General features: G+C 41.7%; 1 protein-coding gene across 3 annotated transcripts in view; it reads right to left on the minus strand.

Annotated features, from left to right (window-relative positions):
* The window catches only part of LOC129726578 (homeobox protein E60), a 183100-nt gene that overhangs the window by 21828 nt on the left and 144965 nt on the right, over window positions 1–16307 (minus strand). For all 3 annotated transcript variants that reach the window (XM_055683451.1, XM_055683452.1, XM_055683450.1), the window contains exon 2: window positions 13326–13398. In XM_055683451.1, coding sequence (XP_055539426.1) covers window positions 13326–13398 — 73 coding nt within the window. The remainder of the gene's footprint in view (window positions 1–13325; window positions 13399–16307) is intronic.

Raw genomic sequence — 16307 nt, forward strand, 5'->3', positions numbered from 1 at the left:
TTTCTGTTGAAATTTGTGTTACCCGAAGCTTCCAGAAGGCAAAAAAATCACAAGAAGGTTGTATGCAAAGCCACGACCGCAAGGTTGAAGTAGAATACTTTTACAAGAAAGATAACCTGGCTGCTTGCGTGTCAGTCATTTTTTCTGGTAAATAAACGTTGACCGTTAATTGGCAGTATTGTAATTTCTTTTTGTCTGATATTTTGAATGAAGTTCATTGGATATTTTTAAATTTTGTGCAAATGAGAAGTTGAAGTGCTGCCGAATTGTAATATGCACATTTTATACGACATCATTAAACGGGAACGGAACAAAGGCTACGGTTATGCAGAACGCGAATGCATCTCTGTAATATTACCGACAATAATATTCTTCTGAACAAACTGATACAACTTTCCCATTAGGCCTCTGCCATAATAGATGCGAAAAGTGACGCGAACCGATTCGCTCAGCTGTAGGTTAATGTACAGCCATCAGTAAAGCTGTACATCAACCTACGGCCGAGCGAATCGGTTCGCGCCGCTTTTCGCGTCTACTATGGCAGAGGCCTTCGAGATAGTTGCTGGATGATGTATTCACTTCATGCAAGCCTGCTGCTGATGCTTCCCGCTACCACACTGAAACAGCATTTTAGTGAAGGGAGTGTCGTTGCATCAGCTGGCCCTGCTACTATCGATGCTAATATACCCGCTGCAACAGCTACGCTATGCATAGCCATGCTACAGTTGTGGCCGCTATACGCTGGCCCAACTGCTGAGCAACTGCAACGCTATCCGTAGCCATGCCCCAGTTGTGGCCGCCATTGATATCCGCTGTACCTGCATCTGCTGGCCCTGCTGCTATCGATGGTGAGATCCGCTGAAACTGCTACGCTTATCCACAGCCATGCCACAGTTGTGGCCGCTATCCGCTATCTAAGGGAGGACTGCTGTCGTCGCTGTTCAGAACTACTATGAGCGGCTTCGACTAAAACAGGCTCTTATATAGGGATGAAAATAGGAATGAATTATTTTACGTACGTGATGGAATGATATAACTTGAAAAATATGTGTGACTTCATTCTGGTTCAGAGCGATCATTTGATAAGCTCCACCTCTTTTTTCAGTTTCTAAAGTTTTTCCTTAGTTTCGTAGCACGGATGCACAAAAATGATTTCTTGTCGAACCGGACCGATAGCACTCTCATTGAAGAAACAAAATAACATGTTTTGTGTCGTGTTGCGTAGCTTCGTTGAAGAAAATGTTCCCGTCCCCGTGTCGCATGTAGGCAGATTATTGCGTTTAGTAGACAGTAGATAGTGTATCCAGCGAATAAACACCGATGGTGCTCTCACACACGCAACGGTTTTAACCCGTATCTTATTGCGGTTTGTAACATCAAGCGATTTCGTTTGCTCGCTGTTGCGTGTTGCATCATGTTGCAACTTGGCAGCTAGGAGACGACGAAATTCTGTTTACGCTGATTGATTGAATCGACTTCATATTAGCTCTGCATAGTCGAACTAACTGCTTTTGTGAATGCGTTCAAACAGGGCAGTTTATTATTCAATGTCGGTTATGCTGATCGCAGCCTTTGGGCTGCCCCTACAGTGGGGGGTTTACTAAATAAAGTGAAAATTAGACAACTACAACAGAATTTGATTGCATCCCGCACAGAATGTCTGCTTGTGTTGATGCCAGAAAATTATTAACCTTCAATTATTTTTTTATTTGCCTTGAAAAAAGCATGTTGCGGTTCAAAATCGGTTGCTAATTACAACCTTTGAGCTGCCCTAACATAGGGGGAACTAAGATACACGGACAACATGCACTGTGGAAGCTATTTCACATTCAGTAAATTAGACGGGTGCGACAGATTTAAATTGCTAGGATGCAACACAGAATGCTTGCTTGCGTTGACAAAAATTATCAACTTTCAATGACTTGTTTGTTTGCCTTGAAAAAGGCATTTTGATTTCCAAAATTGGATTTCCTGATGGCAATCTTCATGCTGCCCCCACACGGGGGGAATAATGGCTGTCTGGCGACACACGCTGAGAAAAACCGCGCTGCTCCTGAGACGTGGTGACCAACCACAGGGCTAGTGCTGCTGTTAAGGAAGGATGACTGCTGTTGTCGCTGTCTAGAACTATTATGAGCGGCTCCGGATTTTTTGGATTCAATATTCTTTATTTTTCTTACGGTATTTTCATTATACATTTGTTTTTTGAACATTGTGAGAGATTCAATTTTATCAACTTTTCAACTCTGATGTTTTTAATGTACTATAAGTGTTACTACTTTTTCCTTTTCTACGTACATGATTTACATTTTAATGCTCGGCATTAGAGTTTTAATTATTAAATAAATATACCTAGCTACTTATAAATAAAGCTCACGAATGAGCACCGCACTAGAGTTAAGTGCATTGTTTTTAGTGTTTTCAGCGTGTGCAGAGATTATGTTTTCGGTCATATCGATACCAGCTATTTGATGCACTTCTGATGTTCGGGTTCCGAAGGGCACGTTCAAGATCATTTTCAGGAACTTGTTCTGGATCCGTTGAATCTTTTGCAGGTGGGTCCTCGCGCAGGTTCTCCAGATCGACGAGGCGTATAGAAGCATCGGTAGGATGACCTGTTTGTATACCGTCAATTTATTCACGACGGATAATTTCGATTTTCGGTTGATTAGCGGGTACAACTTCTTCATTAGCACTAAGCTTTTTGTTACTGTTTGTTCAATGTGTGGGCGATAAAGTAGCTTATGATCATAGGTCAAACCAAGGTAGCGAATATTTGACGACCAGGGAAAATCCACATTGTTCAACCGAATCTTTGTTGTCGGCACCAAACGTTGACTATTCCGATGTGGGAAGACTATGGTCTGAGTTTTTGCTGCATTCACACAAATTTTCCATGAGGTGAGGTAATTCACAAAGACGTTGAGCCCAGTTTGCAGCTTTTTAACTATTTGGTTGATCTGTCTGCCCTCGTACATAATGGCGGTATCATCAGCAAACAGCGACAGGATGCCTCCATTGGGTAGTTCAGGAATATCTGAGGTGAATAAGTTGTACAGAACAGGACCAAAGATGCTGCCCTGTGGAACACCAGCTCCTACGTCGTATGGGTCAGACAGGCCACCCAGCACACAGACCTGAGATTTGCGCAGCGTAAGTAAGTTTTGCACAATCTTTACTAGATAAACGGGATAGTTGTAGCGCTGTAGCTTGTAGATAAGCCCGTCGTGCCACACGTTGTCGAATGCTTTTTCTATGTCCAGGCAGGCCATGGCAGTTGTTTTAGATAGCTCCTTGTTCCGATTGATGAGTTTTGTTACTCTCTGCAGTTGATATGTTGTTGAATGGCCTCTGCGAAAACCGAACTGTTCGTCCAGGAATATGTTGTTCACTTCTGCGTGGCACAGAATACGGCTGTAGATGCATCGCTCGAATACCTTGCTGAGGGCAGAAAGCAGACTGATGGGACGGTAGCTTTTGGGGCATGTGGGATCCTTTCCTGGTTTCAAAATGGGAATCACTTTCGCCAGTTTCCACTTTGTTGGAAAGTACGCCAATTCAAGGCATCGGTTGAACACTTTTTCCACGACAGACAAGGCTGTTGGTCCAAGGTTTTTGAGCACAAGATTGAACACTCCGTCGAATCCGGGAACCTTCATGTTCCGAGAGAATTTGATATTGTTCTGTACCTCGTCCACTGTTATCCGCTGATCAGGTGGTAAGATATTCGGTGTGCGGGCCAGAATTACTATCGATTCACTGACAGCTGGTTCGATTCCACTCACAATATCACGACCAAGATTGTGGGAAGCGGCAAAATGCTGAGAGATAGCACAAGCCTTTTCGCGGGAAGTTAGCAGAGTTTCACTATTCACTATTAATGGCGGGATGGGTTTTGGTTTGTTCTTTAACACTTTAGTCACACGCCAAAATGGCCGTGAGCAGTTGGGCAAATTACGTAATTCGGTTGCAAACTGTCTGTTTTTCACTTTCTCCAGACGTTCTTGAACGATTTTTGTCAGCTGTCTAGCGTAGAATCGGTGCCTAGGGTTGCGGGTACTTTGATATTGCCTTCTCAGCGAGTTTCGCAAGGAAATTATGCGCTTGGTGTTATCGTCGATTTGAGCAAAGTTACGTGTCACTGGAACAGATGGGATGTAGCGGCACTCTGCTTCCTGGATGACGTCTATCATGTCACTCGCTCGATGACGTCTATCAGCGGCACTCTGCTTCCTGGATGACGTCTATCAGCGGCACTCTGCTTCCTGGATGACGTCGATCGATGTCTCCAGTGCTGTTCAAAGTGATGTCCGCTTCAAGATGGTTTTCAACATACCGCTGCAGCTGAACCCAATTTACACGATGGTAATTTCTTCTTTGTTGAACTTGACGCCGCTCTACGTTAGCACCAATCTCATCGATGACCGGAAGATGATCCGAGGAGAGCTCTGTTATGGTTTTCGGAATCGAAAATCGATCGGTGATGTTGGTCAGAAAAATGTCAAGCTTAGAGCCTACACCACCAGGAGAGATGTAAGTTGGCAATTCCGGATGAGCGGGATAGTAATATCCAGCTTCGGAATCTTCTACGATGATGTTACCATTTGAGTTGCACCTGGAGTCACCCCAAGCGGAGTGGCGAGCATTGAGATCACCTGTGATGACGAAATTGCCTCCTCTTCTAGACAGCTTTTGGATGTCGTTCTTCAATTTCACCGTGGTTTCATTTGCCCGTCGAGACTGCTTCGGACAATAGACCGCAATAAATGTGAGTGGTCCATCAGTGGTGGTAATTTCGATTCCTATAGCTTCGACAAAGATTGTGTTGAAACTCGGTAGTGATTTGTATGGTATTCCTCTCCTTATGGCGATTGCAACCCCGCCCCCAGCTGAGGTTGTGCGGTCCAGTCTGACTACCGAGTGTTCCGGCAGGCAGAAATTTATGTTCGGCTTCAAATGTGTTTCGGTTATTGCAGCGACATCGATGTGGTGTGTGTTCAGAAAATGTAGAAGTTCTTACTTCTTGTTGGCCACAGAGCGGGCATTCCAGTTAAGGATTCGAAAGAATGGATCCATCTGTTCCCGCAATCTGTTCCTGGTTGGTGCGACAAGCCTTTGTTTGCTGATCGAGTTTAAAAAACAGCGTAGCTAGCTGTTCCATCGAGTACAAATTGCTACTTGCTGGGGGCATGCTGGCAGCCTGTGCATAACTCAAAAATCCGGGGGGGTCCCAGCTAGGAACACCACCAGTTGGAGGAGGTGGAAACGGCAACGTAATTGAAGTCGCTGGCGGGGTTGGTGTAACGCTAGGTTGTACACTTTTTCTATTCGACAGTCGCTGGCGATTGGCAATTTCACTTCGAATTTTGATAAATTCTGCTCGTTTTGGACAGGAACGGCTGTTCGTAGCATGCTCTTTGTCACAGTTGAGACACTTGATTTGTTCGGCTTCCTCAACAAGACAATCCACTGTTCGATGCGGACCTGCACATTTCATGCAGCGACTCTTGATCTGGCAATTCTTTGTGCCATGTCCATAGTTCAAGCAATTGGAACACTGCGTGACATCGCGATGAATCGGTTTGTATCGCTCCCATTGCACGATGATGTTGAATAGGACGGTGATTGTTTTCACTGTGCTCAGTGTAGTTTAACCCCTGGTCAGGTGGATCAGGTATAACTGATCACGATACTTGATGGCTTTGTTGTGTCTTATCATTTTGTATACTGCTTCCACTTCTAGGCCGCAAGCGACAAGCTCCGTTTTTAACTCGTCCAGTTCCAATTCCGGTAAACCACGCAGTACAACTTTGAATGGTTTTGTAGCTGCAATATCGTGAGTAAAATACTCCGCTTTTGTTTGCTTCAGGTAAGCCTCTACTGCCTTGTAGTGTGGGGTGGATGGAACGACGATTTTGTAGCCGTCCATGCATAGCCTCAGGGTAGCTATCAGCCCTTTGCTGATAAGTTCATTGAAGTGTTGCCTTAGTCCAGGCGGGAAACCTTTTACGTAGAAAGGCGGCATTTTCTCCTTCTTTTCCGTTTTCTCGGTAGTTTGGTCAGCCAGCGTTGCAAACTTGTTGGCAGCTAGTATCTTCTTGGCGATTCCATCATCCTTTTCAGCAGGGTCACGAGGACGCTTATTGTTTTGCTCCTTACTGGAACCCGTTTTTCCCATTTCGTTGGGACACGACAACGTACTGTTGAATAACAAATGCGATAGGTAAAATAAACGAATGCGATAGGTAAACTAAAACTTTCAGTTGTTGTAACAAACACGTCTGTACACACCAAGCGTGAGACGAATAATGATGAGCGGCTCCGGCTGAAACAGACTCTTATATAGGCCGAATAGCATGTTTTCAATTGCAAGGTATATGATTCTGCCGACCGTGCTTGGGAAGCAAGCATATAACGACCAATCAGAGGTCGAATTTTTCGTTTTGACAAGGCTTGACTATTTTCAATAGTACAAAAGTGTGAATAATAAAATTACAATTATCTTATTTTGGGAAGAATCTTAGAAGATTTTCCAATCTATTGCTGCAAGAACGAAGGAAATCCATCGAATACTAACCGATTTATTAGCATTTGAAATTGGACATATTTTTCACTTTTTTCGGTTTTAGATTTTCATTTCACATCCCTATGTAGCCGAACTTCCTGAGAGAAGTATTCTACTTCAAAAAATCCCGAAATATGCGAATTGCTGAAGCAGCGGTTTACCCTGACGCTGATTGCGGTCCGAAAGCCAGCACGGTTTTTTAAGCCCAGCAAGGCGAGACAGAACCGATTATGGAATGGTCTACACGGTTGAGAAATTGCGATTCCGGTACAGATCAGTACAGTTCAAACGAGTTTGTGAAGACGTTACTGCTACATTCGAGAATTTACAGAAGATCGCGCTGAATAAAGAATCTACTTTCCAGCAGCGCGGCTTTTTGGAAGTACATAAGATGCAACCGGAAGCGGACAAGAAGCAGAAGAGTGACTAGAAGTGCTTTGTCTCCGAAAGAGGTGACCATGATTTCCTGAAAGTTTTCCGGAAGTGCCAATATGAAAGTAGAATCGATCAATTCATATATGCGTTAACCTAGTCAGTACCAAAATCATCAGTATTGATTACTGCTTGCACTGCTTTAACGATAGCAGCATTCTGGAAAATATTACCAATACCAGTACGAATCATCATGGCAATACTAGCACCGGTTAATACTTCTAGAGTGTTTTGATTTTGAGCCGTCCAATACATTGAACATTCGCTAGAGCACCAAATGCGTTATGAACAACACACTTTCGTTGTACTGGTTCCGAAACAGTACAGAAATTGCTCTGAAAAGACGCAATATTGATGTGGTTACGCACAGTCCAACTTTTGCGTGTACGAGCGTTTTGCTTATTGACCGGAAAAACTGCTATTAGTTAGTACTACAGTATCTCTTTATGTAGAACAAAAGCGAGTTGTCTGTTTAAAATATGGAAATTTATTGAAAAAATCAACTTGGTTCCCGGATGTTGGAAAAAATTATTATTATTGCGCACTAAAAAATAAGCTTCTACGGTCGTTCAAATGGTTCAATCAAGTATGTGGAATCAATATGACGTATGGGTTGTACCCCAAATTTCACCATCATTGAAGTTTTGATTTTAAGCTTCAAATTAGTATTAAAATCTCATGTTAACTTCAACTAATCCGATAGGGGCGAAATGGTCACCTTTAGGTGGGGTGAAATGAGCACACCTTGTCACACAAACTTACCTGAAATTCATCTCAGTAGACTTGTAAGTTTGTCTGTTTCCATAGTCAGTGTTTGTTTACAGTGATGGTGCGAAAATATATTAGAAAATCTTTGAGACCGAATCGGTCGGAGAAGGGACTGCAGGCAGCATTGGCCACCATAATGTGCGACGTGACATTCAGGAAACAAGCCGCCAAGTAACACGGCATCCCGCGACAAACGTTGGCCCATTAGTTGTACCTCTACGCAGTTTCAAGATATGTTCTATAAGAGTATCCCGTGGGTGCTCATTTTGTCCCAGTGGGATGCTCATTGTGCCCAACACATCGACTGATTGCTAGTTTTTGATGTATGAATCTAATTTGTGTTTTTCACCATTATACGATAAACTTTTCAATTTGTGAATAGTGTACCTTTAATTACAGATAGTTAATTCAAATTTTGCACTGAAGACAGCTTAAATTTTTTGTCGTTTTCCATGCTTAAATCAGCAACCAAGTTAGGGTGCTCATTATGCCCCTATTCCCCCTATACAAATATATGCTAAACATTTTTGCCTCTTAAGTGCTAAAGTTTATTGGATATTAAAAAAAACCGAATCGGATATTTAGAAAAACCGAAACCGTTTGTGACACCGTTGCAGCACCATTCGCGACGGAGCTCCGAACTAACACTTTTTTTTTTCATTTTTAAAAGTGTTTTATATACTAAATATCTTTTAAAAATAGTATGACATTTGAAACAGTATTTGGAGAGTAAATGAAAAAAGTTCCAAGCAACTGGCAACATTCCCTGGTAAAATTCATATGTATCTTTTGAATTTTTTAGCTCATTTCAATTGCATCATTAAAAAAGTCCATAAACGAAACAGAGATATCAGCATAATAAGAACATAAATCGTAAGCACATAAGAGTAAATTTGACTTCATTTATTGAAAATGCAGTAACTCGAGTTGTGCTCATTATACCTTTGAGTGATAAGTGCTTTTCATGTAAAATTTTCTCAAAAACACGATAAAATTGTCAAATTTGAAATCAGAATATACTAATTTGCTAAAAACGCAATTCAATTTTTTCAAATACAAAAATAACATATCTGGCAATGCAGCCACTCAAAATTGATATTTTTATGGATTCCTTCACTATTGTTTATCATTATGGAATTTCTATAATGTCCAATAATATTGTAACATGTCCGAAAATATAAAAAGCTTAGAAAAAAAGATAATAACACCTCGGCGTGGTAAATGTCTTTCGTGTGAAATTTTCACAGCAACACCATGAAATTATCAAACTTGAAAACAAAATACAGAAAGGTAATTTTGACGCGTTTTTTGCCGTTTTTGGGCGCTGTTTTTCTTCGCGGATCGCAGGCACGCGGTTTTGTGCAGATTTTGGAATTTACGCAGTTTTCTTTTACATGGTTCTCTTACACACACAGATTTCAAAACTTACACGGTTTTTGACGTAGAATTACGTCTTACGGCAACATAAACAGGGGACCAATTTCATTACAGGGATCCAATTTTAAAAACCAAAAACTTCGAGAGCGTCACAAAAATTGTCCATTTTCAACCGTTTTAAGCTCAGTCAGTTTCCAACCGATTTTCGTCATTTTTGCAGTAATCGATTGGAAAATCAACCAAGCACCCGTTCAAAAGCAGAAAGTTGTAATCCGATTGTTCCAACGACTGTACTATTGAAAATTGTCAACCCTTGTCGAAACGCAAATGTCGACCTCTGATTAGTCGCACAGTGCTTCTTTCCCTAACAAGGTCGACAGAATATACCTAGTTGACTAAGAATGCGCACTCTGTGTTTTATGTATAATTCATTCTATGATTGTGCCGATACCACACGGACGTTGATTGCGACTTCAGTCACACCTATTTTTCCAGTTATCCACAACGTGCGAAAAATCTATGTCAGAGCGGATATCGCGCGCTATCTGTACCATGGAGCATTTATGCGATAATTGAATGAAATTTGCAACTGCATCAACCAGCCTTTTTCAAGGCTACTATATATATTTGGAAGAGCATAATGAATGGTTATTACTAAACTGCAACTTTGCAGTTTGATGCTGCTGCAATTGTGCAGCAGTGTGCTGTATAATACGATTCATTGATACTGCGCATCACGAGCGGTATATGCGAAACGAATCCGATTCCAAACAGAAAAGTTCAGCAAGTTCTGCTCACGGTGCTGAGTCCGTTTTAGAAAATTCATAACACTTCATTAACAAGATGTAAAACGTCTTGAAGAAGACGGTTATTGCTTGACATCACAGCATAATTGCGACGCTTATATCCGACACGAGAACGAGAACATCTTCCTTCAAGCCGTGCAAGCAGGTTTGACCTGTTGGTATAAATTTCCTGGCTCCTTAGTCGCTTGTCTCTGGTGCCATCCTAATGATGACACATTTGTTGGCAGGTACACAGTTGACGATAAAATAATGCGCTTTCACGCTCAAATGTCGCTTATATACCGACAAACTGTGAGCAGCGTAGCCCATCCTCTTTTTTACGAACGTAGTGGAATGGTATGACTGGAAATAATTTTTCCAGTTATCCCATTCCACAACGTGCAAAAAATCTATGTCAGAGCGGATATCGCGCGCTATCTGGACCATGAAGCATTTATGCGATAATTGAATGAAATTTACAACTGCAGCAACCAGCCTTTTTCAAGGCTACTAAATGTATTTGGAAGAGCATAATGAATGGTTATTACTAAACTGCACCTTTGATTACAGTTTGATGCTGCTGCAATTGCGCAGCAGTGTGTTGTATTTACGATACATTGATACTGTGCATCACAAGCGGTATATGCAAAACAAATCCGATTCCAAACAGAAAAGTACAGCTAGTTCTGCTCACGGTGCTGAGTCCGTTTTAGAAAATTCATAACACTTCATTAACTAGGATGTAACGTCTTGAAGAAGACGGTTATTGCTTGACATCACAGCAGAATTCCCACCTTAATACTAATGTCTACCGTACTAATGTCCATGCGACACGGGGAAGGAAACATTTTTTCCCTTCCAAGCCGCGCAACACGATACAATACATGTTATTTTGTTGCCTTCATGAGAGTGCTATCGATCCGGCTCGATAGAATGTCCACAAGAAATCATTTTTGTACATCCGTGCTAAGAAACTGAGGAAAAACTTTAAAACTAAAAATAAATGTGTAGCTTATCAAATGATCGCTCTGAGCCAGAATGAATGAGATGTATTTTTTTTTCGAACGTTGTAGAATGGTATAACTAGTCACACCCATTTTTCCAGTTATCCCATTCCATTCCATTTAAGCAAAAATAATATACGGAAAAATATATCGCTTCTCACCATTAAAATGATTAACCCTAATCGAGTGTATTCCCAAAGCTATTGCAAAATTTTATTGACATAAGACAGGCTGTCGTAATTTTACGTTAACCTTGCGGTCGTTTCTTATAAACAACCTCTTCCACTTCTTTTAATCGTATTTCGGATCTACGCGGTATATAGGAATATTTTGAAATTTACGCGGCTTTTTATACGCGTTTTTCCAGGCGGATCTCGGCGGTTCTTCACACAGATTCCAGCGTTTATATGGTTTCTTTCACGCGCATTTTTCACGGGATTTCGAGATTCACGGGATTATTTTACCGTGGATTTCGGGAATTCTGTCATCCGGATTTTGCGGTTTTTTTTAGGCAGTTTATTACGCGGTTCTCGGAATTAACGTGGTCTCTCTCACGTAAATTTCGGAATTTACGTGGTTTTCGTTTATGTAGTTTTTTACACAGATTACGGAATTGGTGAAAGTGAATTTCGGAATTTACGCGGTTTTCTTAAACACAAATTTCGAAATTAACGTGGTTTTTCACTTTTAATCTTACTAAAAACCCACGTATTTTTTTTAGGGATTTACGTCGGTTTTGAGTAAGATTTTGGAATTTACACGTTTTTCAAGCGGATTTCGTGATTTTTTACGCAAATTTAGGAATTTACGCGATTTTTTTACATGGATTTTGGAATTTATGGGATTTTTCACGTGGCTCTCGCAGTTTAGGCGGTTTCTTTCACGTGAATTTCAAAATTTACATGTTTTTTACGCAGATATCAGAAACTACGCGGTTAACACTTTTTACGTGAATTTCGAAGTTAAAGCGGTGTTATCGCTTCTTGCGGACTTCGCGTTGTTTTTTGTGAAGTTTTCGGAATTTACGCGGTTTTTACGGACTTCGGATTCTTGTACGCGTTTAACTTGGATTTTGGAATTAACGCGATTGTTTTCCACACGGATTTCGGCATTTATGGTGTGTTTTAACATGCATTTAGGAATTAATGTGGTTTTCTCGCGGATTTTATGTCGATTTCGGAACTAATGCGAATTTATACGCGGATTTTTGAATTCAAGCGGTACTCTTTCACACAGATTATGGAACGTACGCGATTCTCTTTTGCGCGGATTTAGAAATTTTCACGGTTTTTATACGAATTTCGAAATTCATTCAGATTTTGGAATTTGCGCGGTTATTTTTGTGCGGATTTTGGAATTTTTGAGGATTTTGTAATTAATACGGGATTCTACGCGAATTACGCAATAAACGCGGATTTCAAAATTTACGGTTTTTATCGTGGATTTCCGAATTCAGGCGCTTATTTTTGCGCAAACTTTGGAATTTACACGGTTGTTTCACGTGGATTTCGGGATTAATGCGTTTTTTATAATTTTTCACACAGATTCCGGAATTTCCGAGATTTGTTCCATAAAGATCTCGGGAAAAACCGCGTATTTTATTACGCGGTTATTTTTGAGCTGATTTTGAAGTTTGACGCGTTTTTCTCACGCGTCTTCCGGATTTTACACGGCTTGCTTTTACGACTCTACAAGAATTTTGAAGTTTAAACAGATTATGGAACCTACACGGTTGTTTTCCACTCGAATTCTGGAATTCACGCGGTTTTTCTCACATTTAAAAATTTGATTATACATTTTTTTTATTTAATAACAGATTTTATAAAACTTTTAAAAGGTTTTATAGAATACTCATCAATTCTATATATCAATTCTATGTATACTAGATTAAAAAGATTTTATAGATTTCATAGAATTCATAGAATTTATAGATTTTATAGATTTTGCAGGTTTTATAGATTTATAGAAAAAATTTACAAATTTTAAATGATGTTATATTTAATAAATTGTAAACTTTTAATAATTTTAATAAAATAATTTAACACAACATTACATCACTAGTCACAGCATCATCCGGGGGCTGCGCCGAGTTAACACTCCAAACCCGATCCCTCCGAGCTGAAACCACAACTCAATTTTCCCATTCGAAAAGCTCCGACAATTGTCGAAATTGACAGATCGGTTCGCGCTTGCCACGCTCGGCTCGTCACCATCGTCGGCGCAACTTGTGAATTCTCACACCGAATTAAGGCTTCCTACAGTGAGTGCGTATTATGCGAGTCGGTTCGAAGAAACCACAGCCGGATAGCTTACAGTACATGGCACCGCCGGCCGCTCACCACCACAAGCTTTAAGCCCTAATATTGCGAACCATTCCCGGTTGAACATACTTACTTACTGACAGCGCACCGGGGAAGAATCTGAAGATATTGGACATAACAATCAACGGAGCGACACTTACTTCGGCCTGAAATTAAAAGAGAGAAAAATGACAATATTAATTTCATGTGACAGCGGAGAGTTTGCCCGAACGCGGCATATCGATTTCTAGAGAGCCAGAAAGGCAATAACAAAAGTTAAAATGTGACGCTAAGTGTGAAACTGGCTGAGTGCTGAGCTGCCCCCGCTTGCCTGCCTGTCCGACCTGTCAGCATGCCAGGACTTACTGACGGCAAACTAACCGTCTGTCAGCGCGAGCTTTAAAGATATCGATTTTCATCCAGCCGTGCGTCGGTCGTCGTCATCGTCATCGTAATCCGCCGCGCGAAAAGAATCTCTAGCCCCGGCAGATCGTTTGCTTTATCGTGTGTGAACAATGTATTGAGTCATCCCGAAGGGGCGATATGCACCACGGTTTGGCGTCCTCTGTCACGTCCTCTCAAACGCGCATTAAATCTTCAGTACCTTTCACTTTGATTTGCCGAGAAGCGAAATGAAAATGTCATTCGTGAACAGCAAAAAAAAGAAGTTCGCTTTTATTAAAAACTTCCTCCTGCGCAATTTCGACTACCGACGGGCGAAAAATCCCTCTACGCTGATGGGCGTATCAAACGTTGATTTATTGAATCTCTGCCCTCCGCGCAAAGTGACTGCTATATGCTATCAGACCGATAACAGAAAGCAACCCTTCACAGTCGATTAAATCCGGATATTTACTGGAAAATACTCGCCCGAGTCTGTCATCCCGTTCGGGTGGAACCTCCCCCTACTAGGGCCAACCAGCAGCAGTGCCCCGAATGTAATTCGATCTAGATCAACACGGTGTGACACGATGTACCTACTTCGCAACCCTCCTTAAGAAGATTATTTTCCGAAAAACCAGTCCGTTTCCGAGGCAATGTTTGTTTTTCTCTGCCGCCGCTACGATAGGGAACACGTGTTCCCGTCAAGATTACACGCACTTTACTCCCGGGCGCCATCCGGTTCGTTCGAGCGGCGGAAAGAATCGCTACACCCACTCGGTCGACACTGAGTACCAAAATTGCGTTTTATTGAATTAATTTTAGAATTATTATTACTTCATTTCGCTCGTCACCGTGCGTCCTTGGATAAATATTGTTTACTTCGTTGGAAAGGGAAAACCCGATGCAGGTCTACTTGGATGGGCCGACACAAATTGCGGGCGAATAATCCGACCCGGAAGATGAAGGGATGCTCAATTTGGGATGATGTCGTCACGCTCAATAGGATCTGACTTGATTGGTTCTTTTGACACCATCCACCGTGCAGGTGGTGAAGGGTTTTATCTCTCGTCCGTCACTAGTTAGGGCAGGTATGCGATTAGGGTGACAAATCAACAGTTATCATAAGTAAACTGAGTACAATTTACCAACGATAATGAAAATAGTAATTCGAATTTAATTTAAGCTTAGTGATTTATAATTTATTACTCATACAGACCACCGCTAGAGTTAATTGCTTGCTCTGCTCTACAATATGCGGTAGGTCTGATCCGTGGCGCATCTCGTGGTGTTTAAATACCACTTCGCTTGTACGTTCAATTACAACCAGACGAACAAAAAAGAATCCAGAACCCAAAATCATCAGCACATTCCCTGTGGAACGCTTCATTGATTGAGTTATTATCAATTCTCCCTAACCTGCCATTTTCCATATTTTTTGCGCTCCAACGTTTCTCAAGAAACAAAAAAAGAACATTCAGAAATTATATCCTTCTTCTGCTGTTTACATACTGACAGAGCAGTACCACACAGAAAAACCAACGCAACACCACGGCAAGTTAGGATCTCCGTGTGTACCATGGGAGGTCACTTAGCATACGCAGACGGAGGAGAACCATAATGAACACGTTCGTTCCGAGATTTAGAGGCAAGTTGCAGTTCCCGCATCAGCAACACGCCCGGAAAAGATATAATCAAACCCGTTGAAGTCTTTGGCGGCGTTCTTGACCCACTTGCTTCAGAGTGCACACAACGGAACACACACGCACAGTTAGGGCGCCGCCAGAAGATCGGCACAAATTTATTTGAGGTTTTGACGTTTAGCTAAACCACAGACAAGCAGACAGCCGACCGCGTTCGAGCTCATCATATTCTCATCGACATTACAAACAAACAAGTGGTAGCCTTGCTACCTACAACTTCTAAAAGCCGAAGAATTACTTTCAAAAACCGCCGCCAAATAAAATCTTCAAAACAACAACAACAACAACAACAGCGAAAAACGGATGGAATCATAAATCACATGAATGAAGCGGCTTCGGCAGTAGAACTGATCTTCGCCGGTCGCTTCTTGCTCCCCATTCCAAATTCGCGCAGCAACGTAGGGACCAATGAGTAGTAGGAGACAAAATCAAAAGAGCAAACAAAAACATAAAATAAAATCGAAACAGAAAAAAACCGAACGCTCTCGCGGCCGACTCACACTAACTGCTGGGAAGGCGGGGGGTACAACGCGGCAGTGGTGGAGACGGTTCACATTAGGGCGAACATTATATTATTACGAGCGGAATGAATGCCGTGAACATGCTTAATTGGGCCCCCCGTGTTGGATTCGTGTGTGTGGGGTCTCCCTCACTGGGCTGCAGTGAATAGCGAATTTATTTCATTTTTTTTTCTTCTGAGGATTTTCGGGCTTTGGGTCATATGAGTTTCGCCGGAAAGTGCGAGCCTTGTATGGAGATTGCAAAAATTTTTAGGACTACATTTTTCATAGATATATTGGTTGCCCTGGGGGCGGCTAGCAACTCACTTCACTCAATTTCGGAGTACAATGAGCTAATTGATCGAGACGTCGAACGAACGTCCAAACAAGTTCAAGGATTAGTAAACAATCCGGGTGCTACCGTGTGTGTGGCTCAACGTTACCAGCTGGGGAGTGTTGTATACGGAATGTATACGGTAATCGCACACGCAG

The sequence above is a fragment of the Wyeomyia smithii genome, chromosome 3 (assembly GCF_029784165.1).
Source record: "Wyeomyia smithii strain HCP4-BCI-WySm-NY-G18 chromosome 3, ASM2978416v1, whole genome shotgun sequence".
In the NCBI taxonomy this organism is placed as follows: domain Eukaryota; kingdom Metazoa; phylum Arthropoda; class Insecta; order Diptera; family Culicidae; genus Wyeomyia; species Wyeomyia smithii.